The sequence below is a fragment of the Hippocampus bargibanti genome, linkage group LG22 (assembly GCF_051943395.1).
Source record: "Hippocampus bargibanti isolate YZ-2025 linkage group LG22, ASM5194339v1, whole genome shotgun sequence".
Classification (NCBI taxonomy): domain Eukaryota; kingdom Metazoa; phylum Chordata; class Actinopteri; order Syngnathiformes; family Syngnathidae; genus Hippocampus; species Hippocampus bargibanti.
Window position 1 is genome coordinate 112,464 of NC_142755.1, and position 27,830 is coordinate 140,293.

The 27,830-nt window shown below is 50.7% G+C and overlaps 1 protein-coding gene and 1 long non-coding RNA gene across 12 annotated transcripts in view; one reads left to right on the forward strand and one right to left on the reverse strand.

Annotated features, from left to right (window-relative positions):
* The window catches only part of LOC148881429 (uncharacterized), a 150,683-nt gene that overhangs the window by 49,959 nt on the left and 72,894 nt on the right, over positions 1-27,830 (reverse strand). Inside the window, exons 5-6 of the long non-coding RNA XR_016113680.1 lie at positions 13,590-13,695; positions 7,102-7,251 (exon numbers count right to left, since the gene is read on the reverse strand). This is a non-coding gene — a long non-coding RNA (uncharacterized LOC148881429). The remainder of the gene's footprint in view (positions 1-7,101; positions 7,252-13,589; positions 13,696-27,830) is intronic.
* The window catches only part of sox5 (SRY-box transcription factor 5), a 47,994-nt gene continuing 35,214 nt past the window's right edge, over positions 15,051-27,830 (forward strand). For 6 of the 11 annotated variants that reach the window (XM_088988885.1, XM_088988889.1, XM_088988887.1 and 3 more), the window contains exons 1-3: positions 15,052-15,313; positions 20,738-20,936; positions 25,641-25,863. In XM_088988885.1, coding sequence (XP_088845011.1) covers positions 15,237-15,313; positions 20,738-20,936; positions 25,641-25,863 — 499 coding nt within the window. In that variant the 5' untranslated portion in view covers positions 15,052-15,236. Of the gene's footprint in view, positions 15,314-20,737; positions 20,937-25,640; positions 25,864-27,830 lie in introns of all 11 variants that reach the window. The other 5 variants (XM_088988888.1, XM_088988891.1, XM_088988890.1 and 2 more) reach the window with 3 other exon arrangements.

Here is a 27,830-nt window from a genome sequence, read left to right on the forward strand (position 1 = left end):
CTGAAAATAAAATGGAGAACAATAGGCTGGATAAGAAGACCATACGCCAACGTCACATGACCCAGAAACCATTAAGTGAGAAAGTGCTTATCTTCACGTCACACATAAATAGTTATTCGTATAATTAGAACATCACAAACATGCCCACAAGTTGACCAAACAATCTGGATCGCTCCAACATTCAAAGAAAAGTTTGCACTTTGCGTCACTTTGAAAAAACTCCGCCAACTCTTCTCATCTACTTTGCTTCCACCAGACATGACGTCGATCGATCAACACAGGCCTAGAGCGCCCCCTTGCAGTTTCATGTGAAAAAAAAAAAAAACTGTGTGAAGAATGTGCTAATAATTTCACAGTAAGAGTATAAATTGCAAACCTGGCCAAATAAATAAAAATGAATGAATAAATGTGGACCAGAGCAACTCAGACCCCCAAAACGAATGAGCATCATTGAAAAAGGTGTATACGTTCATTTATTTTTGTGGAAAGCTCCAAGGGACATTTTCCCCGCTCTTCAAACCACGGCCATGCTAATGCTATCCATCGCAAACTGAAAACAGGACTGATCACGTTTACACCTGTTGACAACGCTTCAGAGATTTCTCAGATGACATTTCAGACCGTTAAAAAAAGAAAGGCTCTCCGTCTCGTAGACAAACGCAACTTTGAAAGCGTCTGCGAAAATCCGATGCGATCCGAGATGACGGACGGAGAGGAGAACGGCGCCCGCGGCGGTGAAGCGCACGTACGTTGGCAAACGCGAGCGGCAGCGCGGAACGCGTGGAGCCCTGTCAGGTAATTACACGACGCCTTCACGCCGATGTCTAATTAGGCAGCTCCGACGGGAGTCGTATGCGACGTGTTAATGAAGGTCTGGGACTTTGTTCGCACGTATAAACGGTGACAAACGCTGCACTTGTGAGTTTGTGTGGGACGCATCCGCTTTCTGGTCGCCGATCTGTCTCGCGACACGTAGGGAAGACCAACTTCACTTTTAGCCCCTCATCCCCATCAAGTGGTATCGTAAAGTCAGTCGTCGACCCGAGCGCGAGGCTCCTCGTAAAATCATTTCAAAGCCACTCTTTGTTTTCAAAGCTCACGCAACAAAGGCTGACCGGAGTTTGACCTGGCGGCCACTTAGCGAGTGTTAAGGTCACCCGGAGATTCGCCCTCCGCTGTATTTGTTTGTCCAAACGCGGGAATTGTACAGTCATGACGTGAGCTAAGTGCGACTAATTCGCCAGCCTACTGTGAACGTCGGCTGCAATTAAGGGCAACTGGAGAGACGACTGCCGCTTGTTCTTCTTCAGCTAGCTCACACGTTCAGTGGCATTGAAGCACTGCTGGTGGCTTATTCCTTCGCCAGTGCCGCAAAAATTCAACAGGCCACATTAATAAACGCACTTTTGAAACCTTCATATGGAGCACGGTGGTCTCTCGTAGCGACACATGGCGCGGCGGAATCTCCTCTCTCGCTCTGCGGCCCACCAAAAATTGAGTTCTGCTAATGACAATATCGCCACTTGTAATGACGCTAATTAGGCCGCTAACTTCCTCTCCGTAGCCGACACACACAAAGGCGAAAGTATCGGATGATGCGGCGGATTAACGAGGTTGTCAACTTATCTGACGCGTGCTAATTACTCCGCGTGATTCCATTTCGGGTGGTGTGGGGGGTGCAGAGTTGGCTTTAAAGGTTGCGTCACCCAATGCCGCTTTGTCCTAAGACCAACAAAGGATTTCATGATGTAATCAATGACATTTTACAAACAAACAAAAATGCAAAGTTGAATCAAATGTTATCATCAACGATATGGCATGACACCTTCTTGTGTCCATATCAGCTATCTCATATCATTCAGCAGGCAAAGAATAACCTTTCTGCCTGATTTTGGGTTTCAAAAATATTTTTATAAGCAGAAAAAAAGTCTTCACAACAGGCTCTGTCATTTATACCCACGCCATGCCATCAACGCCATTGCCAATGTGTCTCAGGTTTGCCGAATCCGATGACACGGTCGCCCCTGTGATAGCGCCCTGCCTGAACCAGTACTCAGAAGAAGACACAAAGTCCTTCAACGAGCGGCAGACACTTGATTTAAACGTTGATTGTCGCGAGCATTCAAAACGGTCGTTGGTGTTTGGCCATGAAAACCAATGTTTCGCATCGGCGGCCAAACTTGAGTGACGTGAAACGAGCTTGATTATCCAAACATGCAACGTCCTTGTAGCCACCAAGGAAGGTCTTCATTCACGCAGATGCAACCTTTATACCCTGGTCACGTGACTCGAATCTGGTCCCGGCGTCTTACTCTGACTCAATTGTCAATTGTTGGAAAACGTGCCGCTGTCCTTGTGTTGAATCGATCGGAGGTTGAGCGCAAATGAAGCTTGCGATGGGCCGCCATTATCCGATAAGGCGGCGAGTGACGGTTACGTCAGTTGCCGCCAATCGCGGATGCGAAAATGTCGCTTTGTGCATGACTACCACCTGCTGTTTGCCTCCAACACGCCCCCCGATCCCCCGCAGCTTGCTACTTGCCGTTATCGTCTGCCGGTTGGGTTTTCAACTGAATCTCATCAAGGAAAAAAATCCAAGCTCCTGTTGGAACTATTTTGCGGCCTTTTTTCACTGGCCTCCCCTTCTTCCTTTCTGTTGGCTATGCGGCGCTTTGGAGGGCATCATTACGGAGGGCCGTATTTGAGTCATTTTGATTTAAGCAGCCAGACAATGGCCTGTTGATTGAAGCAACCAGAAGGCAGACAATAGGGTTGGTTCTATGGCACATAATGCGCCACCATTTTTTCCCTTTTTTCTGAGCTCCCCGCTTTGAGAGAAAAGGGCCCCGGCTTTCTATTGTGCCTCTCACAGAGGGAGAGGGGAAAAAAAAAATCAAAAATGGGTGCTTGGGGAGGAGGAATATTTTCCCGTGGTATGTCATTATTTTGCAAATTTCTATTATCTCATCATGTTGTCTTCATTGTAATTGCGGCTAATTAGGAGGCTAGTTAGGAGCCCGGGCTTTGAGGCTGGTTCTGCTGCTGAAAGGAGCCCAGCGATTATGGCCTCGACTAGAGAGGAAGCGGGAGAAAAGGGGAGATTAATGCTGTTACCCAGGAGACACTGGCTTCCATCTGCGGGGAACAATGCAGTTTTGTTTTCGCCGGGATCCTGCGCAGATCAACAGAATGGGCTCCAGCTCGGCACGGCAACAATGCCCGATTCTGTCTTTGGGAGGTTTGGGGGCAAACGGCGCCTCCCCTTCACCCCCCACCCGCCTCGCACGGCCTTTAACTCATCCGTCCCCAGATCACCTACCCCGTGATTCCTCTTCTGTCCTGCTTGCCACCTTTTCCCTCTGCTCAGCCAGCCCTGACTAAAAAGCTTAGTGGCCCACAAGCTGACATGAAAGCCGCAAGATGCATGGCTGGAGTTCCCAGGTTGTCTGGGGGGGGGGTTATGAGGGAGGGTCATGCCCTTGTCACACAGAGCCGCAAGGTTTTAGGGTCCTTCAATCCCTTAGTGAGTCGCAAAGCACTTGATGAAATAATATACTCTGTCGCGCCGTCAACGCAAGCCCCGGACACATGGAGCAAGGCCCCTTTTCCCAAGTGCAGGGCCCCCGGGGGCCCCGTAGACACCTTTTCTCTGCAATGAGGAGGCCATACAATGAGAGCCCGAGCCCAGTTCGGTACAGTACAAACAGAGCTCAAGCGGGGCCCGCAGAAAATGAAAGGCCTTTGTCCGCCTTTGTCGGGACACGGAGAAAGCGGGAGAAGCCAGCGCTTGCCCATCAAAAGAGACAAAAGACAAACAGACAAATCGAGAGAGGAAGGAGACAGCGAGCTTATGGATCACATGACTCCCCGAGCATTGTGATCCGGAGTGGGGAGCATATCTCCCATCTGGCCAGAAACGACAGAAACAGAAAAGGAAGTGGGGATAGAGGGACAAAGAGAGAGAGAGAGTATTGAGTAAGTGCCAGCGACATCTGCTCTCGCGTGGGCACAACAATATCACTGTGGCGAGATCAACCTCGTCACTTTCAAAGGTAGAGATTCACAACGGCTTTGCTGTACGTTCTTCGGAACGGTTTTCGGCGAGCGTCGGGGGTCAACTATTCGCTAAGCTTTTTGTCCTGACACGATCAGAGCCAAGCTCCAGGTGCTTTGGCGGGTGCAACTTGGCCTGACAACGACAGTCATAGGGGTAAAATCCCCCTCAAAATCAGGAAATCAAGATCTAGTCCTGGTCCAGAACTGGATCGGTTCCGGTTTGCCCTCGAGGCCAAGGAGGAGTATCCTGAGGAACCATTGGACAGACGGATTGATTGATTGATTGAAGTTTGGAAATGGTATTCTGTACAGCAGACAGTCAAGGAAAGAATTCGGGTTTCTTGACAGCCATCTACTGCCTGTTTGAGGTCCCCCCTTCCTCCAACACGTCTGATTCAGACTCAATTAGCTCATTGGCAAGCTCTGTCAAGGTGCGACCAATTGAATCAGGTGTGTTGGAGTAGTGAAGGAGCAATAAATAAGAAGGATATGGCTCTCGAGGAACTCGTTCCCTCCTCCTGGTCCAGGGTATGACCTGCCTCTCGCACAAAGTCATCTCCGGCCCTTGATTCAGTACTATCTTTCACATTTTCCAAGGAGCTGAAGTCCTATTCCTGTTAAAATTGCCTGTGCTACTTCCCCACGCAAAGCGAGTTCACCTCATGCGAGGGAGACTCACCAAATTGTCCCATGCATCCAATTTTTGGCCCAAATACATTTGCACTGATGTGAGTTGGGCTTTCCCCCACGCCATTTTGTTTCCTCAACGGAAAATGGAATTATTGCCATACTCGATGAGAAGGTTTCTTCAGCCGTCATCTGTGCTTTTTTGAAAAGTACTTCAAAAAAGTACAGATGACGGCTGAAGAAACCTTCTCATCGATGGACCACTCCTGTACGACCGAGAGCTTACACAGACGTGTTGCCATACTCGCTTCTTCACATGATCTTCTCTTGACAAACACTGACAAGTGTTGTCGTGTATTGTTCGAAGCGGCTTACATGCCCAGCTTCTTGTTCACACCAGGACAACTGAAATAAAATACAAAAGTGTGTGGCTCTGATATGGTGCCATTTATATCACGAACATTTTAGCAAAAGCAAGGATAAAGATGCTAGTGTATCGCCGTCGTATCTCAGATTTGGCAAATGGACGCTTGACTAGGACGAGTCCCTTTTCGCTTCCAACTGGCGTTTGAAAAGTTGGAAAGGTACGTTTGTGAAGTACCTGCATGTAAAACCAGGAAGTTGAATCAAACGGCTGGCGATCCAAACAGATTCTGAGCAAATGTAGACAAGCTAATCTGTGTTGTTTAGGGACTGCGCCGTGTCCCCCCGGCGCCATTTATCTCTTCCAAGAACGCCCCGCTCCACACCCAAACCCTCCACATTGAAGACTCAAAGTGGAGAGGGCGCAAATCTTCCCTCCTAATTTCGCACGTCATCTCCCTCCAAAACGCTTCAAAGCCGAGCCCTCCTTGCCAAAAGATTTCCCCCCGCCTCAGCGTCCCCTTTTGCTGCGTTTCCTCGCTCGCCGAGTCGCCAGGAAATGGCTTCTAAACAGGAACGTGCGCCGGCGACGTGGCGAAGGAGGCTGGAGGAGTTTTACTTTCAGATGTCATTCCAATAGCGCCGCATCTGCGACGCGGCGTGCATCTGCTCGCCTCCGTGCCGAGCGCTGATTGAAACGAGGACAAGAAACATCCTCATTATCGCAGGCCACGAGCGAGAAGACACCCCCCCCCCTCCATCCAAACGGGCATTTTAATACAATCGCTCACTTAACTGCAGCCAGCTTTCGCTGCCAATCAGTCTGGTGTCAGCGACAATAGTGAGGGCCATTGTTTGAACGTCCATGAAGAGCGTTTTCACACAACGCTTGATTTGGACTTTGCTGTAAGACTGAGCATTTATCGCCAGATTTGCTGGACTGAACAGCAGGAAATTGGACAAAAGTCAAGTCCAACATTTCGCCGATTAGTATTACTATTTCTTTTTCTGACTACTGGTACCCACAGCTGGCAGGGATATGCCCATCAAGAAAAAAAAAAAAGATTCAAGTGGATTCAAATGAGCCCGCAACCATCCCCATCATAAATCAAGGTCCATTGTATTATATTCATTCATTCATTCATTCATTCATTCATTCCGATTCCATGATGTCTACGTCAGGGATGATTTTCCGAGTAACAGAGTGCAGTATGAATGAGTTAGAATTTTTTAAAAAGTGGCAGGGGGGAGGGTAGGGGAGGGGTGGGAGGGTTGTGCGCCATGCCCTGGCCAGCTGACTTTCATTTAGTGTGTTTTTGCGCCATTAGCAGGCAGGGGTCATTGGGGGTGAGGTCGTTCACCATGTTTAATAGCCACACAATGGACTGTGGACGTCGTCATGGGCTGATAACAAACAGAGGGAAGTGACAGGGGGGAGGAAGGAGTGAGTCGGAACGGGAAAGGGGGGGCCGGGCCGTAAGGTAAATCTATGTGGGAGCAGTCAGCTTTTTGATGCGTCTGGAATACTTTCAACCTATTCCAAAAGTAGCTTTTATTTCTCAATTTTCTCTCTCTCTCATTTACAGAGAAGACAAACAGCGCCACAAGCAAATTAGGCAGCACCTTATTGCCTTTAAAACCACACACCAAGACAGATTTTTTTAATGATACACGATTCTAATGTTTTTATGTAAATATTGTTCTAATTACATGACAAGTGAGGGAAGTGAGTCCCCCCGGTAAGGCAAAACATAACACGAGGTAAAAGACAAGAGAAGAATGTCAACTTCTTCTGGGGCTAAATGATGAGATGCTGTGTGTAATACTATTTGTCTGTGTGTGTGAGTGTGTGTTTGTCGGTGGTCTAATGACGGCGCTGTCTGCAGAGAGCGGAACACAGGAGGGAATTAGTCGTCATTGCATATCAAAGGCTGAGCCATTAGGGATTGATAGTAGGGTCTTCCTAATGAGGGGTGGGGGGAACGACCGGTGTGTGTTTTGTTTGCTTAGGTCACATCGTAATCACACTTGGATGCATGCACCTTCACCACCAACCTCTTTCCACGTCGCGGAAGCCTTGACATTAGCCGACATTTGGGATACGGTTGGGGAAATCCTGAAATGTCCTCACCTCCTGTCGTCTTGAGTTGACGCGATGGCTTGGGCCTCAGCCGCTTTTTTCCAACTTGTTTGGAATATCCAGCTCTGAAAACAACGAAAAAGAACAGCAACGTTAATTTCAAAAGACCATTTGTCATTTGCTCACAGCTAGGCACAACATTAGCAAACGGTGGCAGAAGTATGCTTTGGCTAATTGGGGAGCAATATTTTTTCTCAGCAGGAATGTCTATCGCCACTTGTGGATTTTGATTGGCTGGTCAACACGACTCCAAATAGTCACGCTAGCAACATAGCGGCAGCGCTCAGCGGATGTTCGCTTGCTGACGCTGTCGACCGTCCAACAAAAAGTAGCATCGCGCAAACGCAGCGTATAACGTCATCGGCATAGTCTGGGAACTGCGGGCGAACAAGTCCGACTGCGGCTCAGCCGGGGTCCTCGCCATCCCTCGAAAGGCCAACGCCGATTTGCCGCACGGATGTGTCAAAAAGAGCGCCTGCCTGGGTAAAATTAGAGCGTGGCGGGTCCTCGGCGTGGGCAGAGGCGCGGGTGAGAATCCCGCGGCTTTTGTGCGACGCGGCGCCGCCACCTCCACGTCTCTCGTCACTCCCTCACCTCGCGCACCAATTTTATCTCCCGATAAGACGCCTTTGTGCGGTCGCGGGGAGCCATTGGCGATGCCCTCTGCGCCATCTGCAGCGCCACCCCGCCTCAACCTCCCACCCGGCCTACTCATCGCCAGGGTGGGCTTAACCATCTGTGTGCCAGTGTGTTCCCACAGCGAGGAAACAAAAAAGGGGAGGGGGGCACGACAATGCAACAAATCCACTTCGGGGGCACTCGGTTGACTCATATGCTAAAAAGATTAGCTTGTAGCATGTAGCATGGGTAAACGCTAATAGGCGATTTTGAGAGGAGTTATTTTTGGTTGGGAACCACCACATAAGTGTCACAATTTGCGAGGCTGGGGGATGCTTGTGGATCCCCCCCCCAAAAAAAAAAAAAAAAAAAAAAAAAAAAACAGGCAGGAGGGAGGAGCAGGCTGCATTTGACAAATTGGATTCAAAGAAAGTCAGCAGGTAGCAAATCACAAAGAAAAGCCTGAGTAATATTTGACAGGAAGAAACAAACGTGACAGAGTGACAGAAATGTCATGAGCCGACACGGAAGGGCGGCGCCGGGAGTCCTTTTCATCGCCACTGATTCAAATGAGCAACACCTGCGCAGGTGCAGGCGGGGCCCACAGCGCCACCCGTTGGTCGCCAACCACAACGTGACAAGAACAATGACATCGATGCCATGACACCACTCATTAAAAAAGAAAAACTAATAAGAGGCACGTTGAGGATATATAAATAAACAAAACTTCCACAAAGAAATGTTTCCATGGCACGTTCTGGACTGCCCGTGCTCCATTTTAGTTCATTTGAATATCAAATGACGACATTTTAGCCATGGAAGGTGTCTTCTTTTTTCTCAAAAGAGAAGTCAAGATATAGTTGACTGTCCCTTTTTATTTATTGATGTTTTTTTTCCCTCTGGTGAAAAATTTGACAGGGATAAAACGATCGGCATCAAATGCTAATGATTGAATGGAGGGGATTCTTTCAGGCAGATTCAAGCACCCTGTAACCTTCTAACACAGTCAGACGTAGCCAAAAGGATTCATTGAGATGAGATGGAAAATCAAATCATCCTCTTGGGGTTCCGCCACTTGATTGAATTTGTTTGACTTCACACTGCTTCACTTTGATTCCGACCCTAGAAATCATCGGCCATCGGGGGGAAAAAAGACAAGAAAAAGACCATTCCATGCAATGATTTCAGATTGAAAGGGCGAAAAAAATAAAGAAAAGGCAAAACGTGGCGCGCCCTGCTGCACGCCGTACCTGCGGTGACGGCTAATGGTCTGAAGTCAAAGTCGGAGGCCTCAAAGCCAGACGGCGTCGGGACGGACAGTCTGATGTAAATATCCATGTAAATATTGGCCACGCCGCGACTTGCGGCCGGGTAATGATGGCGAGTGGGTGGAGGCCGCATGCTGATCCACGTGGGCAGGCGCTTTGGTGCGATGTCGGGAGGTTTAGGGAAGGTATTTGTTGCTTTGTTTTTAAACTGATGATGTCGCCCAACTTTTTTTTTTTCAAAGCAACCCGCCCGCGTATCGTTTGTGACGACGGAGGAAGAGACTCTTGCGTGGATGCCGGCACATTTACATTTCCTTCCATCTGTGACATCCACAAAATGCAAGTGGATTATTGACTTGAAAAAACAAGATGGAGGAATTAAATTAAAACTAGTGGGCGTTATTGTTAAGCGTGGAACAGTGGGGGGCTTAAATACATGGGCGAAGCGTAGCCCCCCAGGCGATGGATAGCGCAAGCTCTTCCCTCCTGTTCTTCGTCTTGAAAAAAAACAAACAAAATATAGAAAGCGGCTTCCGGGACCGCAAAGCCGGTGTCGAAAATCAGAAAAAGATTTCACTCCTCGCTCGGGAGATTCTTTTGCGTTTGTTCCCTGATTGGCCGACGTCCTCAGAGCAAGTGCGCACGGGGGGGGGGGGGGGCGACGTGGCACTGCCAGGGCGCATCAATCCCAGGTTGAGCTTGTGCCTCGACGTGGTGAAACACAAAGTGCAGGCAGATTTGGTGCACAAACGTCTGCGCGCTTGGGGGAGGGAAAAAAAACAAATAGAAAAAGGAAAAAAACACTGCTGCAATGGAGAGTGGAGATGGCGGTGAAACCTTGCCAAATCCCCCCATTCACATACAGACTGAAAGAGGCAACATCTTGACAGATTTCAGACGTGTGTGTGTGTGTGTGTGTGTGTGTGTGTGTGTGTGTGTGTGTGTGTGTGTGTGTGTGAGTGTGTGTGCGTGTGTGGAGGGAGAATGGTGAAACAAAGCAGCGCTCTTGGCCAAGTATGCTCCAATTGGGTTGACCAACATGGACATCATCACGTCCGTCGTGACGATTAGGCATGTTTGTTTAAGACACTAAAAAAGGGGGCTGGAAGACGCCCGGGATTGGTCGCCAGTCAATCACAGGAGACATGTAGGCAAAGAAAGGTTTGCATATTTTGGATTTTCCCCTCATCCAGAGTCCAGCTGTGGCTTTTCAGGAGCCTGATGGCGACCCTGACCAAAAAGATGCTAGCGTGAAGGGCGCAGGTTTCCAAGTCAAGGCCCGCTTCCAGTTTCGACTTTGTGTCTCCAGTTCTCAGTCAATCATTGACTTTTCAATGTATCTTCATGGCCCCAGTTCTGCGCCACCCACCGACTCCCCCTCTCTCGGCCACTTTTTGCACGTCGCCGCCAAATGACACCCCAGAAGCGACCTCATTAGCCAGCCGGCCGACTTGATGTTTTGAAGGAGAGGAAACAGTGAGAGGAAAAAAAGACATCAAAAATGAAGCAAACAAACAACAACAACAACCAAATCTAATCCGGCTAATTGGTAATGAGTGAAGATTTGCACAAAGCGTCCAGCTTGTTAATTAATTTCCCATGCGAGCGATTGTCTGTTCACAACATTTTGCTTTGTGGGAAAAGTCGGCGCTCCACCGCCATTGTGGAAAGCCCTTTTCACACTGCGCCGAGTGGAAGGGGGTCGCGCCGCAGCCCAGGAACACCACAGTGCCCAGAAAGCCGCTTCTCCTCCACAAGGAGAGGAGCCAGGTGAGGTGGCTCGGGCATCTGGTTAGGATGCCTCCCTGGTGAGGTGTTCCGGGCGCAAAGACCCCGGGGACCACTCAGGAGACGCTGGAGAGACTTTGGATCCGCCACAAAGTGGCTGGGGAGAGTGAAGTCTGGGCTTCCCTACTGAAGCTGCCGCCTCCACAATTTGACTAAGCGGCAGACATCGGATGGATGGAGTCCAGGAGCTCTGCCCAAGCCACATCTCTGTAAATAAGCCTCTACATCTGCTGCCACGTCTACCCATCTATTCACCTGCGTGGAGCAATGGCATTCCCAAGATACGAGTGTCCATAGACCCCCGTGCCGCTATGAAGCGGGCGCTGGCCTCAACAGAGAGGGCCCGTATCTTAATAGCGTCTCCTGCCCGCCACTCGGGCCTTCGAACGTGTCTTCCCGCGATAAAGCCACTTCACACGCGACGTGTCTGCACCTCCTTCCTGGGAGAGAGGCGCCCTGAGCGATTGATATCGGAGCTCACGCTCGTGTCCAGATAAGCCACCCTTTCAATTGTCGCCATTTCTCATCCGGCGAACTTGTTGATGTGTCTGATTCAGATACGGGACAGCGTGGACTTTGTGTGGCATCCTCTCATTCAAGTCGCCTGAATGGTCTTAAAGATTAGAAAGACGTCCGCACGCCGCAAACAGGTTTCGACTTGGAAACTGTCAAGAGGAATTGATGTGATTGGATCAAAATAGTTGTTGAACTCACTGCAACACCTTGCGCCAATAGTTTGCTCAAGAATGTCTTTCCAAAAGGAGCGTCTCGCCCATCTTGTTGGAAAGTACTGTATGGACCAACAGGTCCCTACAGTAGATATGGTGGCCTTTGAGTCAGCACAGCTTTTGAGCAGAAGACCAATATGGTTGCATATTGACAATCGTAAGACGTGCTGCCCTTTTGCAGCCCAGGTAGGGCATACGGCCTCAAGCAAAACCTGACTTGCGAGCTGTTTGCGGGATGGTGTGCGACTGCGCCGGTAGGAGGAGCTTTGGAAGCTTTGTTTACAGTCCGTCCGCTCGCTGTGGCCCGCTAATGCAATACAGCTGTTCGCTTCGGGTTCCTGAGCGTCCTATCAACGCCTTCATTGTCGTGGACTGTGTGTGAGCGCTTTGTGCCCCCCACCCCCTGCCCGCCCGCCCCTTTTTTTGTGTGGCCTCGTCTTTTGTTTTTTTTTCCAGCACATTTATGAAGTCGCAAAACATCTTTCAGCTTTTAACACAAGCAGCTTTGTGGTGCCTTCATGTCACCTGCCTTCTTTTGTCAACAGGGACAGGAAACTCTTTTCAATCACCTAACAAGCACCAATTGTTGCTGCACAGGTGAAGCATTGTATATATATATATATATATAAGAAAAAAGAAAAAAGAATGTGTACATTGTTGGCCAATGTTTCCAATGGCCTCTTCTAAGGTCAACTATGCTGGTCGAGCGCAGAAGTGAGTTTAGCGTTTGTTTTGCAGATTTTTCTTGATTTATTTCTTTTTTTTCTCTCTGTCAAGGTTAAGGAGAGCTGCCGTTCTCAATCAATGGCCTGTATAGTCGCGGAATGTGATTCAATTATTGGGGCCGTCCGTCCGGCAGTGTATTCTTCCCATTTGGCCATGAATTAGATGAGGTCAATAGAAAAAGCAAGGCGACTGATTGTGGTCGACCTTGGAATTTTTCACGTTGCGTGAGGAACGGAGAGCGCCGGGGCGGTCAAGTGCGGACGTCGGCCGCGTGGCATCGACGACCTTGCGCGTGTATCAACGGCATCCTTTTGGAAGGTGCTCGCTAATTCATTCACGTTGGGGGACTGTTTTTTTCTTTGTTTTTGCTTGCGTCGGACTCGGGAGATGGAGCGCCTCTTGATTCTAACGCCAAGTTGTCTTTTGGCTAACATGGACGTAGGTCAATGGGGTCAATGACGTCATCGACGACGAGTTCTGCTTCTGTTTGTTAGCTCGCTCAGTGGATCTTCTCAAGATATCAAACGGGGGGGATCTGTGTTCCTAAACCTCATTTATTTATTTTTTTTTGGGGGGGGGGGCTGGGGGGGGAGCAAAACCAAAAAACTAACAAGCATGCAAATAAATCACTTCAAAAACCAATAGCTAACAAATCAATACATAATTAGCTAAAACTAAATAGATAAACATGCTTTTTAATCACACCTGCAGCGACTCTGTGTCCAGATTCATGCTGCAATCCAAATTTTCGAGCTCGAAAAAAGGGGTTATTCACTCTACGTGTACAGTGAGCGGAGTGCCCCCGTGCCCCATTTCGGTGTGTGTGTGTTTAAGTATGACAGAAGTGTCAGTCTGTCAAGTGCGCTTTCCTCTGCGCTGGCTGGAACAATGGCTGGATTGGCCGTATGTGCGACACGCGGACCACACGGCGCTAATAATGAGTGACAGCACAAAGGGCTGAAAGCGCCGTGCACCCCCGACACGCTACGTCTACACTATGCACACCTGAGGACACAATGGCCGCGTATTTGACCAGCGGAGGTTGCCTACGTGCCGTCTTCCTGTTTAGTTTGTGCACGAGAGCGGCGGCATATGTTCCCTTCAAAGCTGTCTACTCGCAAACAAATCAAATCCAGGCGGCGGAATCAACGGGCTCCTTGCGGGGGCATCAAAACCAAAAACAAGGTAGAAGAGTGGAGCCAGCGACTGCCCCGGTGGCTTTTCATGTCAAAGTTGTGCTCATGTTAGGGTGGCAAAAGTCAAGGCTATTCATACCTTTCGTCAACGTGGCCGTGAAATGGGACGGAGGACGCTCAAAGCCCAGGTCGGAATGAAAACGCCGTTCCCCCGCCGATGCCACGCCGGTGCCACGCCGGTGCTCCTGTCAAAAAGAAAAATCATGTTCATGCCACAAATAAGACAAGAACCGCATTCACGGGGGAAGCATGCCAGTTAGGAGGGTTTTTAAGAACCGATGGGAAACATGAATTGCTCTTTGAATGGCCGCTTTATTGAGGAATTCAATCTAGCCGACTGTTGCCAAAGAAAACCGCTCACATCACAATTCAAAGAGGCCATTTTGCAAAGCTAGCTAGAAAATGCTAAGAAGGACGCTTGACGCCACGTCGTTGAACCCCAAAAGGCCTTTCACACCTGACGTCTGCTGGTCACTAATTGCCTTTTCATCCCCCGCCGTTTGGTCATGAAATGGTTTAAACAAAATAAAAAATCAAAGTGTCCCAAAATGCGTCACAACGAACCGCGTGACCCTTTAGGGACTCCTAAGAATGTAAACAGGAAGATGACTTTTTTTTTTTTTCTGGGTGCTGTACGGACCGGCCAGTGATAAGCCAATAAGGCATCTTTGAAAGCTTTTCGAAGCATCTCGTCCACGTGAATGTCGGTCCCGTTGGCTGCTAATCGCTACGGAACCAAAGCGAGACCGCAAATCTCCAGAACAGGCCAAGTGCAAAGGTGTCACCGTTTTGTCCGTTCATTGGACGAGCTCATCTGCGTCAGGTCACAGAAACTTTCAAGCTCAGCTAGCATACAATTTAGGATTTGGAAAGAAGAGAGGCTAAGCTTTGTAATGCTGCATTGAATGTTGACGTCGTTCTAAAAGTCCATCTTGTGCGGGTCCTGCAATTGAAGTGACAATGACAAATTGAAGCGGACACAGTTTTGCACATGGTCTACCAGTCAATGAGTTTGGCTATAACGTCAAGTAGCAGTCACAAACGTTCAAGATCATTTTCTCCAAAAAGTCTTGCGCCAACATCCTAGTAGCCGGTCAAGATTGGTGTCAACTGCGGTCTGATGGTTTCCTCTCAATTTGCCTGCTTTAAGAGCGGCTTACGTGGCAGATTGAAATCTGGCCCAGAAAGCGACAGGAAGAGAACGCAAGCAGGCAGGCCTTTTGACCTCGCTGATGACGCAAGACTGACTTTATTTTGCTTCCCTTTCTGTGAGCCATCCAGGCGCAGTGTCATCGTCGCTCGCTTTCATACGGGGCAACGGGACACCGGGACATTCGAGTGTGAATGGACCCCCTTCCCACAGACACGCTCCCAGTGGACAAGCGCAAGCCCGACTCTGCTGCTGGCCCTTTAAGTGCTGGCTCTCACAGCCTACAGCCAGGGGAGGAGAAGAGGAGGGACACACAGACCGAGAGAGAGAGAGAGAGAGAGAGAGAGAAAGAGAAAGGGTGTCAGTCTCAAAGTGTGTGTGTGAGGAGCAAGAGAGGGGGACACACACACACACACACACACACACACACACACACACACAGTCATCCACAGAAAAAGAGAGAGAGAGAGCGAGCGAGGGGGCGACTCGGCACTCACTCGTTTCCCGTCCTGTCGCGAGGGGAGACCTACGGAAGTCACGTCCGGTGTCCACTTGAGCATTTTCGGGGACTGTTTTATGTTGTTGTTGTCGAGAGAGACGGAGCCTTACTCCAGCATGCTCACTGAGCCTGAGCTACCTCACGAGTGTAACAGGTACGTGCACACCCCTCAACACACACACACACACACACACACCCCAGCGACAGATGAGTGAGATGCGGGCACGTTGTCGTGTCAACGGAAGCCAAAGAGTTTCCAGATTGCCAATGTGTCAAAATATCCGTTAGCGGGATCCGTTTAGCAGAGTCATAGTGCTTCAAAGAAGAAAAAAACAACTACAAAAAAATTACATTGTGTGTACATGTGTGAGCTAAACTCCGAGATGTGTGTGAGAGCGGCCGCCCTCTTGATGTGGCCTCCGCTTTCATCGCTTTATTTACACGCGATTTCCCCTTGTTAGGCCCTCATGGCAACTACTACTTTCCTGTTGCTTTGAGTTTGCCAAAAAAAGGCAAGTTGAAACGCAGCTGCCGTTTGCACGATTTGCACTTTCGTCATCCCGTCTTGTGGTTTTGCTCCCGAGCGTCTTCATCTGCCTTCTTTGACTTGCTTGACCTTTTGCCGCCCCGTCAATCGACACGGGCGCAACAAGGCCGCGTCAACTTGGAATCTGATCACGGGCGCCGTTTTCAACGCGTCCCCCTTCCGCCTCACTTTTCCAGCGCCGTCCGTCTCTTCTGGCCTGGCTAAATTCCTCGTTTGTTGGCAGATAAACGGTCGGTCGGTCGGTCGGTCGCCCGCCGACGGGAGGCGGCGGCGGCGTCGGACCCGACAATTAAAAACATCTTCAGACAGGCCACGCGCGGTTCAGCGTTTCAAAGAAAAATAATTGCGTTTTTAATAATCGTCCGCTCCGGCCAGCGTGATGGAGAGGCCAAGCGGGAAAATAGAACAACGGCGTCGGCAAGGAATTAAAAATTCAAAGGATTAAAGCGACCAAAGCAGAATGGATGCAGATAACGGCGGGGATTACAATCATTTAAGTGGGGAACACTTGCAACTCTTTGCTTTCCAGTAATGCACTCCATCACATGTGTGTGTGTGTGTGTGTGTGTGTGTGTGTGTGTGTGTGTGTGAGCGTTAACGTGTACGTGTGCTGCCGACCGGCGATGAGCTCGCTTCCCGCGTCTCCCTAAATCACTTCATCTTTTCCTCACGCTTCCTCGACTTTCATTTTGGGCGCCTCGATTTTCTTTTGGAAATCCAGATGGCAAAGGTTAAAGGTTAGGCATTTGGAAGGCTGCTTAAAAAGTTATCAAAAGCCATAAATAAATACATCAATACATACATATCTAAATAAATACATTTTTTTAAGTGAGCAAATTGAAACATTTCTGTGTGATGGATGGGAAAAAAGGGGGGTGGGGTGATGACAGAAAAGTAAGAATGGTTGATATAATAAGAACAAAAAGGGATGGAATTGTCGATGTGGTGTTAAAGGCGGCGGCATGGCGGGCTTTTGACACCCCTCCATTTGGGCCCTCTGGTGATTAGGGTGCAAGTTTCGGGGGGGGGGGGCAGACGGTGACACGTACACACGCAGCCCCGACAACATTTCACACATCATCAAGTTCTTCAACATCGCTTACAATCGCGGCAGGCATCACAAACTATTTTTTTAAAGTACCAAAAAAGGATTTACAAAAGTGTCCTAATATAAATCTATTTGTTTTATTTGCATCTTTTTTACTTTACACAATCTAAGACTCTTTCAAAATTTGCTTCATTTAGACGGCTGAGATTAAAGTGTGTGTGTGTGTGTGTGTGTGTGTGTGTGTGTGTGTGCGTGCGTGCGTGCGTGCGTGCGTGTGTGCGTGCGTGCGTGCGTGCGTGCGTGCGTGCGTGTGCGTGTGCGTGCGTGTGAGCGAGGCAGGGAGGCCGGGATAGGGCCACAGGAGAAGAGGTTTAGTTTAGTTTGCAGAGCACGGACGGACACTACTAGACTCAATTACGTCTCTCTCTCACACACACGCACACACACACACAGCAAGTTGTAGTGGAGGCCATTGTCTGGGCCATATTGTCCCTCCCCAGAGAGTCTTGATAACCGTGTCTCCATCCGTGGAGGAGGAGGGGGCACCCCCCAAAAAATAGCAATGGAGAATCCGAAGCCCTTCGGCCAACCTTTCCCCCTTTGGATTCCGCCACCGGGGTGAGGTCAGCTGACCACACGGGGGCAAAACGGAGCCTATTTGGGGCTGCGTTTGGATGGATGCGTGGGGTCACATGACGCTTGTGGAGGGGGGTGGGGGGCGGAGAGGGGGTTTTCACATGGTCAGAGTGGAAGTTCAGCTCAGATGAGAGGGGACTCCCAAAAGTCACTTGGCCATGTATTCATACACCATCCATCCATTGCCCCCCCCCCCCCCCCCCACCAACCCCCAATCCACACATGGTCCATCCAGTCTACAATAGGAGGCAGTGTTCAAGGTTCCCAGGTCTGACAATGAAGCCTCTGTCTTTCCAGGTAGTGTGTGAGTGGGTGAGAGAGGAAAGAGGTCCAAAAAAGTGAGGGACAAATGAAAGACAGCAGCTGTATGTGTGTGTGTGTGTGTGTGTGTGGGAGGGGGGGGGGGTTCATTTGCAGAATGCACTCACATGTGTGTGTATGTGGAAGGGGGTGCATGGGGGGGGCTGCTGACAGTGAGACAAATGTCGCGACTCCTTCATGGATTGCTGAACAAATAGCAGAGGCCGGCGCAACTATGGAAAAAGTGGCTCCCTCGCTCAATAAACACCGTGAGCGACCCCCCCCCCCCCCGCCCCCAACACGACCCCCACCTCCTCGCAAACATCATGACAAGAAGGGGAGTGCATGCCTTCCACCGGATGCACTTTTCCCTCTGTCTGCCTCCTTTCAAACAACCCCCCCCCCCACCCCGCACAACAGCCCCCCCTGCCCTCTACACACACACACACACACACACACACACACACTGGTCTAGTCTTGCAGCCCCGCTTGGTCCCTGGATATTTTCCCACGCACTCTCTTTCCTTGTCTGCTCTTTAACATGATGCGGCCATGTCGATTTTATCTCAACGTTCCTCTGGAGCTTGCTCCCTTTCTTCTTTCGCTTCATAAATCAACACACACACACGCACACCACCTGCAAGTGTGTGAAATTCAGTTGTTGTGTGGCCGGCCGCCTTTGGTAGCTTAGCAGTGAGCCAGTTCCGTAGCTCTCACACAGCGGATGCTTTGTGTGTGTGTGTGTGTGTGTGTGTGTGTGTGTGTGTGTGTGTGTGTGTGTGTGTGTGTGTGTGTGTGTGTGTGTGTGTGTGTGTGTGAGAGCAGTGACTTTGCTTTGCGTGTCGTCCGCGGGGGGAAATCCAGCGTGTGTTGCTAAGAGCACAAAAATGTCCCTGCGCCGTCCGAAGTCCTCCAAGTGGGGACGCAGCGTCGCTTGTTTGGACGTGGGGGTATTCCGACAGTTTGTTGCTCCGTCCGTCCGTCCGTCCTTTGGTGATTTTTATCATTGGCGCTCGTTATAAATAGCCAGACAATTTCCTTGGTGGTGTGGGGGGGGCAAGTGGGAAGTGACCTTCTTCTCGACAGCTGATTGTATCAGGAGGGGACTGTAAGTAAGTCAACACCGAGAGAAAATGGGCATAAGGGGGCCGCCTGACAGGGAGATAGAGATGTCGATGGGGGGGGCATTTGTTCAAATTCCCGCCTGAGGTGTCGCACAGCTGTAAACGTTGCAAAATGGCCCCAGGCGCAAAGAGGCCACTCGGAGAATCAACCGGCAGCCACTTTACACAATTTCCACAATCCCAGCCGGAAAAAAAAATCTAACCTTTTGGGATTGGACCCCCCTACCCGCAACCCACCCCCGCCGCACGCGTCCGGAATTCATTGGACGGCCTTGCCGGCGTCCCGGCAGAAATCCATCTTGTCATCTCTCGGCAGGCTGTACATGCACATTCACTTTACGGCGCACGCAATTCTCCAGGGGGAGCTACCACGCTCCCTGAAAAGGGGGTTAACAAGAGCAGTTAGCCCCCGCCACGTTCGCGCCCGGCGCCGACGCGTGCGACCCATCGGGGAGCCTGACGTCGGTTTCCTTTGCCTTCACGTGTGCAACATTCATTTTCACGTTGCTGCGCTCTCAAGCCGGCTGCGTGGATTTAAGCCGAGCGGCGGCGTAAGGTGCCGGCGCCGAGTGCCGAGCGCCGTGACTTGATAACGGGGCCCGCCTAACCGGGCCGGAGACAGTTGCCCCGCCGGGCGCGGCGATGACGCGTTTAACGCAACAGTCGCTAATCATCCAAACGCTAAAGGGGAAAGCGGCGTTTTAAGCTCCGTTTAGCATTGTTGCCTAGCGCGCGGTCGCGTGCGCTCAGGTCGGCGTGAAAAGTGTGAGACCTGTTGCTTATTTGGGCCGGTCCCTAGCGTGAGGGTGAGCTGGCACACAACACACAAGTAAGCAGAGCGCCTCGCCTCGGGGAGGGAGGAAGCCCGTTAGCTGCCTATTACCCAGGGTCATCGTCGCAGTGGCTTCAAGGCTGACAAGTGCATCTGAAAGCACTCAGCCGACGCCGAGAAGCGCATTAAATTCTATTATTGCTGCATAGTCACTGCATCTCTATTCAACTGGAGGACGCGGAGGCAAATTTACCTTGCCCGAGAGTTCAGCTAATAGATGTGGCTTTATATCCTTTTGCTTCTTTTCAAGGGAACAAAGCCGCGCTAACAAATTGACACGGCGGGGCTCTTGTGTTGCTCGCCCATTTTCCTCCAGTGCCTCTATTGTCCGCAGGTTTTCATAAAGGCATTTTATTGTCAGTGTTCATAGTGTTCCCTCTCTCTCTCCCTGACGGTGTCCATTATTTTCTTGCCGTTCCCACTCGGCGTCTGTCACTGAAAGCCCATTGTCAAGACATGGGTGATTTGCCGCACAATGCCAGTGCAAGCGGGCTTCATTTGCAGTAATGACCCCCCCGGCCCACGGAAACCTCAACGTAAACACACCGGAAGGACCCCAGGGTGCGTTTGAAGGCCCGCCCGCGAGCTGCTGAAGGCCTTTTTCTACCTGAATGCGCACATGCATTGGTTGAAGTGGTTGAGAGAGTCGACGCTTTGGCTGTCTTCGGACTGGAAGCCACATGGACGAACGATCTTTGGAATGGCCGTTGCGTACGAAATCCTCCCCTCGGTCCTAAAAGTCAGCGACCTTTGCCTGCCGCAATGTCCAAAGTGTAAAGAACTGAAGTCAGCCTGTCCGTTTGCTGACACACATTTTTGGAATTGAATTCTTTCAAGAGTAGAAGTCATCGTTCAGGGTTGCTTTGAAATGCACTCCCCATCGATTTTCAGGTGGACAGATACTTATTCTGTCCCGGCAGGAGACAAAATAGTCTTTTTGAAAAGTACTTGTGGGGTCCGGTTGATACACGACCGACCACCTTCAATTTCTTTTTGCAATCAGGCTCCAGTCAAAATCCCAAGTAAGCCGTTTCTCCTCTGTCATTCTACTTTCCTTGTCATCATCTTGTTTCTTTTTTTGCGGCTCCCAGGATGTCTTCCAAGCGACCGGCCTCTCCATATGGGGGGACAGATGGAGAGGTAACCATAGCAACCAGCAGACAGCGAGTGGAGGATGAGGAGAGCGAGGGACTGGGCGGTGTGATCCACCTCCCCCTGGCGTCCTTCTGCAACAAGGCGTCCCCGCGCTCGCCCCCTTTTCGGACCTTGGACAGCCCCCCCAACAACACGGTAAGAAACCGGGAGCGGCATTTTGGACACGCTCATCCAAATGGAAGAGGGAAAAGGGGAGCTTTTAGGCCTTTAGCGGCAAGCGGCAACGCAATGCTTTGACTTGGACGCCATTTCTTCTGAGGAAATGAAAGTTGGACGTGGCGCACTTCTTCGCTGCCGTTGAGTGCGTGCCACCAGCCTTCTGACGCGCATTCGCGTGACTGTAAAACGTGAGCCGTGGCGGTGAATCACGGCTGGATGTTTGCGTGAGGATTCGGCACAGTGTCACGGCGAGTCGTCAAAAATCGGCGCAGCCCAGCCAAAGTTTTGGGCGAGCTGAGCAAATTTCCGGCTGCTCACTGGAGCCGCTTTCAGGGCGGGAGCTTCATTTCCAAACGTGCACAAATGGGCTATTCAATGGAGCAGGATCATTGGAGCTTTTGTTGGCCAGGGGAAATTTCTCTGCACCAAAACGTCCTCATCACTTTGCGATGAACGGCAGGGCGGAGCCAAAAACTTGAATTCCCATCTTGACTAAGCTGCGGGCAAGATTGAGTGTGCGTCATCGTGTGTCCTCTGTGATCAAACAAATCAACCCCCCCTTCACCCCAACAAACACATCCACACCGCTGGTACCAACACGCCGTAAAACAATGAAGAGGGACTTAGCGGCTATGAGAGAGTGCTAATTTTGTAATTAGCCAAGCGATTAGGCAGCGGGCCCCTCCCAATGGTGGACTCTGCATGCGCTTGACAATAAACCAAAGTCCCGCGGCCTCCAGCGCACACAAATGGAGATAAACGCCGCACCGCACGCCATTTGGGATGTCATCCTCCTACCGCGGCCATTCTTTCCATTGCTTTCTCAGCAAATTCACCACTAAATTTGACATCACGACGGCTTTGAGTGACGCCGCCGGCCGCCATTTTACGTCAAGGCTGAAGAGTGACAAGTATTTTATTTCCTTTTCGTCTCCAAGAGGGTTGAGAGCGCCAACCCCTCTGCCGCCGTCAGTGAAATGTGGAGGGACGCCGCGGGGGGTGCACACTTTGTTGGGGGTGTGGACTGTCCCTTTTCGGTGGAGAGCCGACTGGAAGTGAGGCGGCCGGGGGGTCCGGATCGGGGGAGGGAGGATCTGGGGCCAATGACAGCTTTATCTTGTCATCCTGAATTAACACGGGGGCTGCTACGCGCGCACACGCAAGGAGATGGAGTTGACATGACAGCATCGTCGTCGTCTGTCTAAAAGGTCTTTGATGGCGAGGAAGCGTGCGATTGGGGGAGGGGGAAAAAGATTCAATCACGGGCGTGCAGCAACACCAAATCAAATGAGGCTCGGAGATCATTTTATGGATCAACATTTTGGTTTGGATTTCTTTATTCTTCAACGGTGCCACCGTGGATTGGGCTTGGGGAGATTTAACGCTTGAGTGTCTTGCCACGCAGCGCAGCGGTTTATTAAAGGCACCAGTGCTAATGCTAATCCGCATTCATCGATTCGCCACTACGGAGAAAACGCACACCAACAGCCTCACTCAAAAATTAGACAGCCGCCCAAAATAAAGAAATACAGAATAAATACATCAATAAATGCATACATGAATCAATAAATACATAAAGACTAAATAAAGAAACAAATACATAAATAAATAGAGAAATACGGGGTGAAATGATGCATTTGGCAAGCCCTGTTAGTCCAATCGGAAAGTACAAACTTGTCAACCTGGCATCCGTTCTGAACACGGAATTAGATGTGGAGTATTTAGAATCGAGACCAGATGGGGATTGAATGCGGTTGGTGGGCGAGATTCAACACGGTTAATTTTTTTTTTTCTTTTCAGTTTTGTCGACTTTCTCAGTCCAAACCGACGTGGTCGCTCGGCGTCAATCCGCGGTGTGTTCGACAAAGGATTTAACGCAGGGCACGGGGTGAGCGTGTACGCGCAGGTGTGTGCGCGGGCGTGCGCTTGGCCGCCGAGTGCGCCGTTGGGAGATTGGCAGCCCTGTCGCGGAGCTAAGAGTCTTTAGCTCCCCGTGGGAGCGCTTGGTGACAATCTGGTTTCGCGCGGGCGACTGTATGTTAGTTTAGGTCTTGATCTGCACGCCAAGCATCAAATATCCTTTTTCACGCGTGCGCAGCCCCACACGTGTCACATAACAGTGGAGAAAAAGACGTCTTGTGTGTGGGTGTGTGTGTGTGTAAGGTGTCGTGAGCGAAGAAGGATGTGTTGGCTTTGAACCGGCGTGAGGAGGATGGGAAGGGGGGGTTGGATTCTGGCAAGAGCAAAGTGTTTTGATGCGCTTGACACAAAAGTTGCCTCACTGGCTTCCGTTGCAAAGGCAGGAAAGGGATGACACATTTCCCCCAAAAACATTTGGACTTTGTTCCAGTCACGTGAAAGACAATTGACATCTGCACACCTACAGGAGATCTGGGTGTCAAACAAAAATGGCGCCACTTGCTCACTGGCGAGGAGGAGAGGGCAGGAACACGAGTGGGTGGGGGGGCACACTTGAATAAATACATGTTGATGAGGACAAAGTTGCAAAAATCGCGTTAGCCAAGGAAGAGCGCGGCGGCGCACCTGACTGACACCCGCGTTGCAACGTCTCCCTTTGCTTTCTCTTGTCTCGCATGCAAATGGGGGGGGGGGGTACAAAACGTCTCTGCCGCGGATTATGTCCTCCGTTTCCGAAAGCTTCGGGGTGAGGCTGTGAATCCGACTTCACGCTCGCATCTTGCAACGGAGCCTAATCCAGATTTTTGTTTTTTTTTGCCCACCAGGAAATAACCTGGCCCGTCCAACCAGATGACATCTCGGCAGCAGATTACTCACCCCCCCCCCGTCCAACGCACTTCTCTAATTCTTGTTGGTTTTGTTTGCGCACCGTCTTTCTAGAAAGAAAATGTGTGTTTTAGGTAGGCGCCGGATGAGATAAATGGGATGTGACAGGTGTGACCGCTGCCTTCAAGATGCCCCCCCCCCTCAACCGGCTCATTTCCTCTAATAACATCACCTCGCTCATTCTCTTTAGCCCTCCGCTTCCCCTCCGTTTAGCAGTCTACCTCCGCCTGGTTCGATTTGCATGGCGTGCGCTGGCCATGACGCAAGGCGTAATCACAGTGACGCTGCTTTTCAAGTGACAATTAGCCTCATCTGGAGAACGGCAAAGGGTGCAAGGAAGAAAAAAAAACACAACAACTGACTTCAACCCCTCTTGGTGCAAAAACGGCGGGAAAAAAAGCAGCAAATTTGGCCTTGGAAAGACGACTTGACCTCCAAAGCTCCTACAAAGATTATGAACGTTGTCAGAATGCCGTTGGAATGCCGTCAGAATCAAACAATTATTGAGGCCGCTGACGTATTCACAGTGTGTGAAAAACACACAATGCCAGAAAGCGTCGGTGAAGTGTGTGTGGGGAGTTGGAGGGATGTGGGGGGGGGGGGGGTAGGTTGGGGTCCCAAGTGATAACGGTGGGCCTGCACGCGTCTCGTCAATCTCCAAATCCCACGCGGGACGAGATCTCCCAGAATTTCTTATTTGCCGGAGCATTTGAGCTTGTTTGTTTTCCGCTTCTCACCGCTGACTTTGCCGTGGACTGTGATCCGAGTGTCAGCCCCCCCCCCCCCCTCCCCCCCGTCCTCCCTTCCAAGCGGCGAGTTAATCATCTGCAAACGATCTCGGCCTAAATCCGCATTCATGACATCGACGGAGTCTCCGTCACGTGCAACCGTGCACGCGTCTAATCAGATGGAACGCAAGTCCAGTGGTGGATTTGGAGGTGGCGTTTGCCGCCCTTGCGCTCAGATTAGCCAAAGATTAACTGGCTGGACCATTGACCCTTCGTCTGAAGCCAAAGAAGGGAGCTGACGGACGGGCGGATTGACTGAGTGGCTCGCTTGGTTTTGGAGTCGTGACCTCTGCCCGCCTTCCCCATCAAACGTGGCTTTCATTTCTGATGATTGGAGCACAAGTTGAAGGTGACGCTCCGCCGAAGCCGCTTTGTTGCGGAAACGGCGGCGCCTCTCAGTGTCACTGTTAATTGGGCTAGGAAGGTATTAGCTCAATCTTCCAAACAAATGCCACCTCCATTGGATTGAAGGCGGCAGGCAGCCGACTCCTTCAAGCTGTCGTGGTGACGCCACTCCTGCATACTCAAGCAAAAACTTTCTCAATGAATCCGGTGTCGCTTTGAGACTGAAAAGTTCGGTAAAGCGGGCGGGATGGCTATTCGGCGATTTGGCGGTAAAATCGTAGCATTAGCATTGGCTCGCTTCGTGACACTTTGTCACCGTCATTCCAGTTATGATTTAATTGCTGACAGCTTGACAAAGTTCCAAATCTTCGCAGCGTTAACAGTCCCGCCAGACAAAAGTAGCCGAAGCCGCGCGACGCTAACATTGGACAGCGCTCAAAGCCCGGCGTCCGAAGGATTTGTAACCAAGCGCTACCGTTTGTTTTGTTTCGTGTCCCGCTTCTGTCAAATACCTCCAAGTCCGTCCAAAGCGGATTCCAGTGGAGAAGAAAAGAAAAGACGAGTGCTCTAACTTCCAAAGAAACTGGCGAGGGATGAAAGGGGCAAATTCCGTGCCTGTTGTTGGGCTCTCAGAAAAAAAGGGGAGAAGAAAGGGAGCCAGATAAAAAGCCAGATAAAAATGGCCATCCTCCCGACCGTCCTAATTTGGAGGTAATTCACCATTTCCCCCCCCTTCCTGCAGGATCTGGACGTCTCCAAGGGGAACTCCCTCAGCCCGTACCTCCTGCACAATGCTACCTCACCGGGCAAAGACGAAGGCGCCGCCGGAGGTCGGCCGTGCGGCGACGGAGGGGCGTCGGCGGGCGCGCTGGGAACCCCGGAAAGACGCAAAGGGAGCCTGGCCGACGTGGTGGACACACTCAAACAACGCAAGATGGAGGAACTGATCAAGAATGAACCGGAAGGTCAGTCCGGCTTTGGCTCTCTCCCCCTCGCGGCTTTCCTCCTTTCCCGCTGTCTTTTTCTTTCCTTCCTGTAAGCGGCGAGCCTTTGGCGTTTCAAAAAGCTTGGCGCAAAGGGAACCGGGTTCAGACAAGCCGATCACAGACAAAGTCTGGACTTTTGACGGGCAGACTGAAGCCACCGGGAGTTCAAATGAGCCTTTGGCCAACTGGAATGACTCCCTTGGCAGAGAAACAGACGCTTAAGTTGTGCCACGCCGCCGTGAGGAGAAGGAGATGGTCAACAGGTGTCTCCATCTCCTGATGAAAATCATTTTTATCGGCAGTCGCCTTCCCTCTTTTGTAGAAAAACAACTTGCAGCCAAGGTTTCTCGGGCCTCTGGTGACATTTTGCCCTTAAAATAAGGTGATGGCGCAGTGAATGAAACACTATCAGGAGTGTTTGGCGTCCTTTGTAGCAACTTAACTTTGCGCTCTGGTGTGCTGCGCCTACAGTTTCCGCCGGGGCATCAACAAGCTTTTCATTTCTAGCTGTGATGCGTTAACCTTAGTTTTTACCGCTTTTATTTGCACTTTTCAATACGGTCAAGACCGCCGCTGGTGCGCTGTCTCAGTGTCTGGTTGTTTTTTGTTGTTGTTTTTTAATCGGGTCGATCGTTGCGGCACCCGCGTTTCTACAGAAAGGACAAGAAAAGGACAAACAGGGACACTGCTGTTTGTTGAACTGAGCTGCAATTGAGGTGTGTTTTGGGTGCTTCGCCGCTTCAGCGGACCGACCCCATGAACTGGCGGAGGGAGGGGGAGTAAACTAAAATAATAATCACGGATTATGAGTCAGCCGGAGAAATGAAAAGAGGAAAGGAGGAGACTTAAGAAGTGATCGAGGAGGCGCACTCGTGGCCAGGCGGCAAAGCGAACTGAGCAGGGGCAACGTCGTCTCCTGGTTCCGATGAAACGGGCCGACGAAAGGTAGAATGAGGAAAGAGTGGATTCGGCTCGAAAGGGGGCGGACACTGGACCACATCAAAATCCTTCTCCTGTGCGTTCCTGTGCTGGCTATTGTTTGGCTGCACAGCCATTAGCGACAAACAGCAGGTTGGGATGAAAATTTAATGAAGGCTTTAATCATTATGAAAGTCCCGCGAAAATGAATCTCCAGACAATCCCAGCATTCACCCGCGTTGATCTGTAACATATGCGTTTCAGGCTGTCGGGTGTGTTGGCGTTCAAAGCAGCTCATAAATTGCTCCCCCCCATTTATCTTGTGTCTTACTCCGCCGCCCACCCGTTACCCCTTGAGACACACCGCAGACACGCACGGCACGACGGCCCAGGTGGCGCGCACACCCGCGCATTCCCCAAGAGCAACGGGGCAAACGAAGCTCACAACGCTTGAACGCTTTGCCCGTTGCGGAGCCACGAGGCGCATGTCGAAGCGGCGAGGGGATGCGGAAAAATGACAGAGACAATCAGTTCCCTAGAAAGAGAGATGACCCGAATTAACGCCCGCCCAAAAAGATGCAGCATATGCGCATGTGGCTTGGGCAGGGCCTTAAGCCACGATTTTCAGGTAACGCAACCCCAGCTGGGATGCTTCCATACAGATCGCCGGCTGGCACCTTGTCGGTCAAGCGTAATGCCGTTCAACTTTTCCTTTTCCTTTGGCAGTGCTCCAAGACACCAGTCTCCATCTTGACAATGGCAAGTCAATGACAGATGTGGCACAACATGCACACATACACATGGACGCGCTTGATGTAGTTTCGAGCAGCGAGGGATCGGAGGGCCTTTGCTTTTAGTGCGCACTGAGGCATTTTATAGGACAGCACTTAGGCCGGGCCATTGTGCCAGATGAGCACACACTGGCCAAGCGCCCCCCCCCCCTCCCCTCACGCCTCCGTTCACTCCAGTGGGCGACAATGGCAAGGGCGGATACGTTCTGCAGAGGAGCCGGAGAAAAAAAAGAGCTG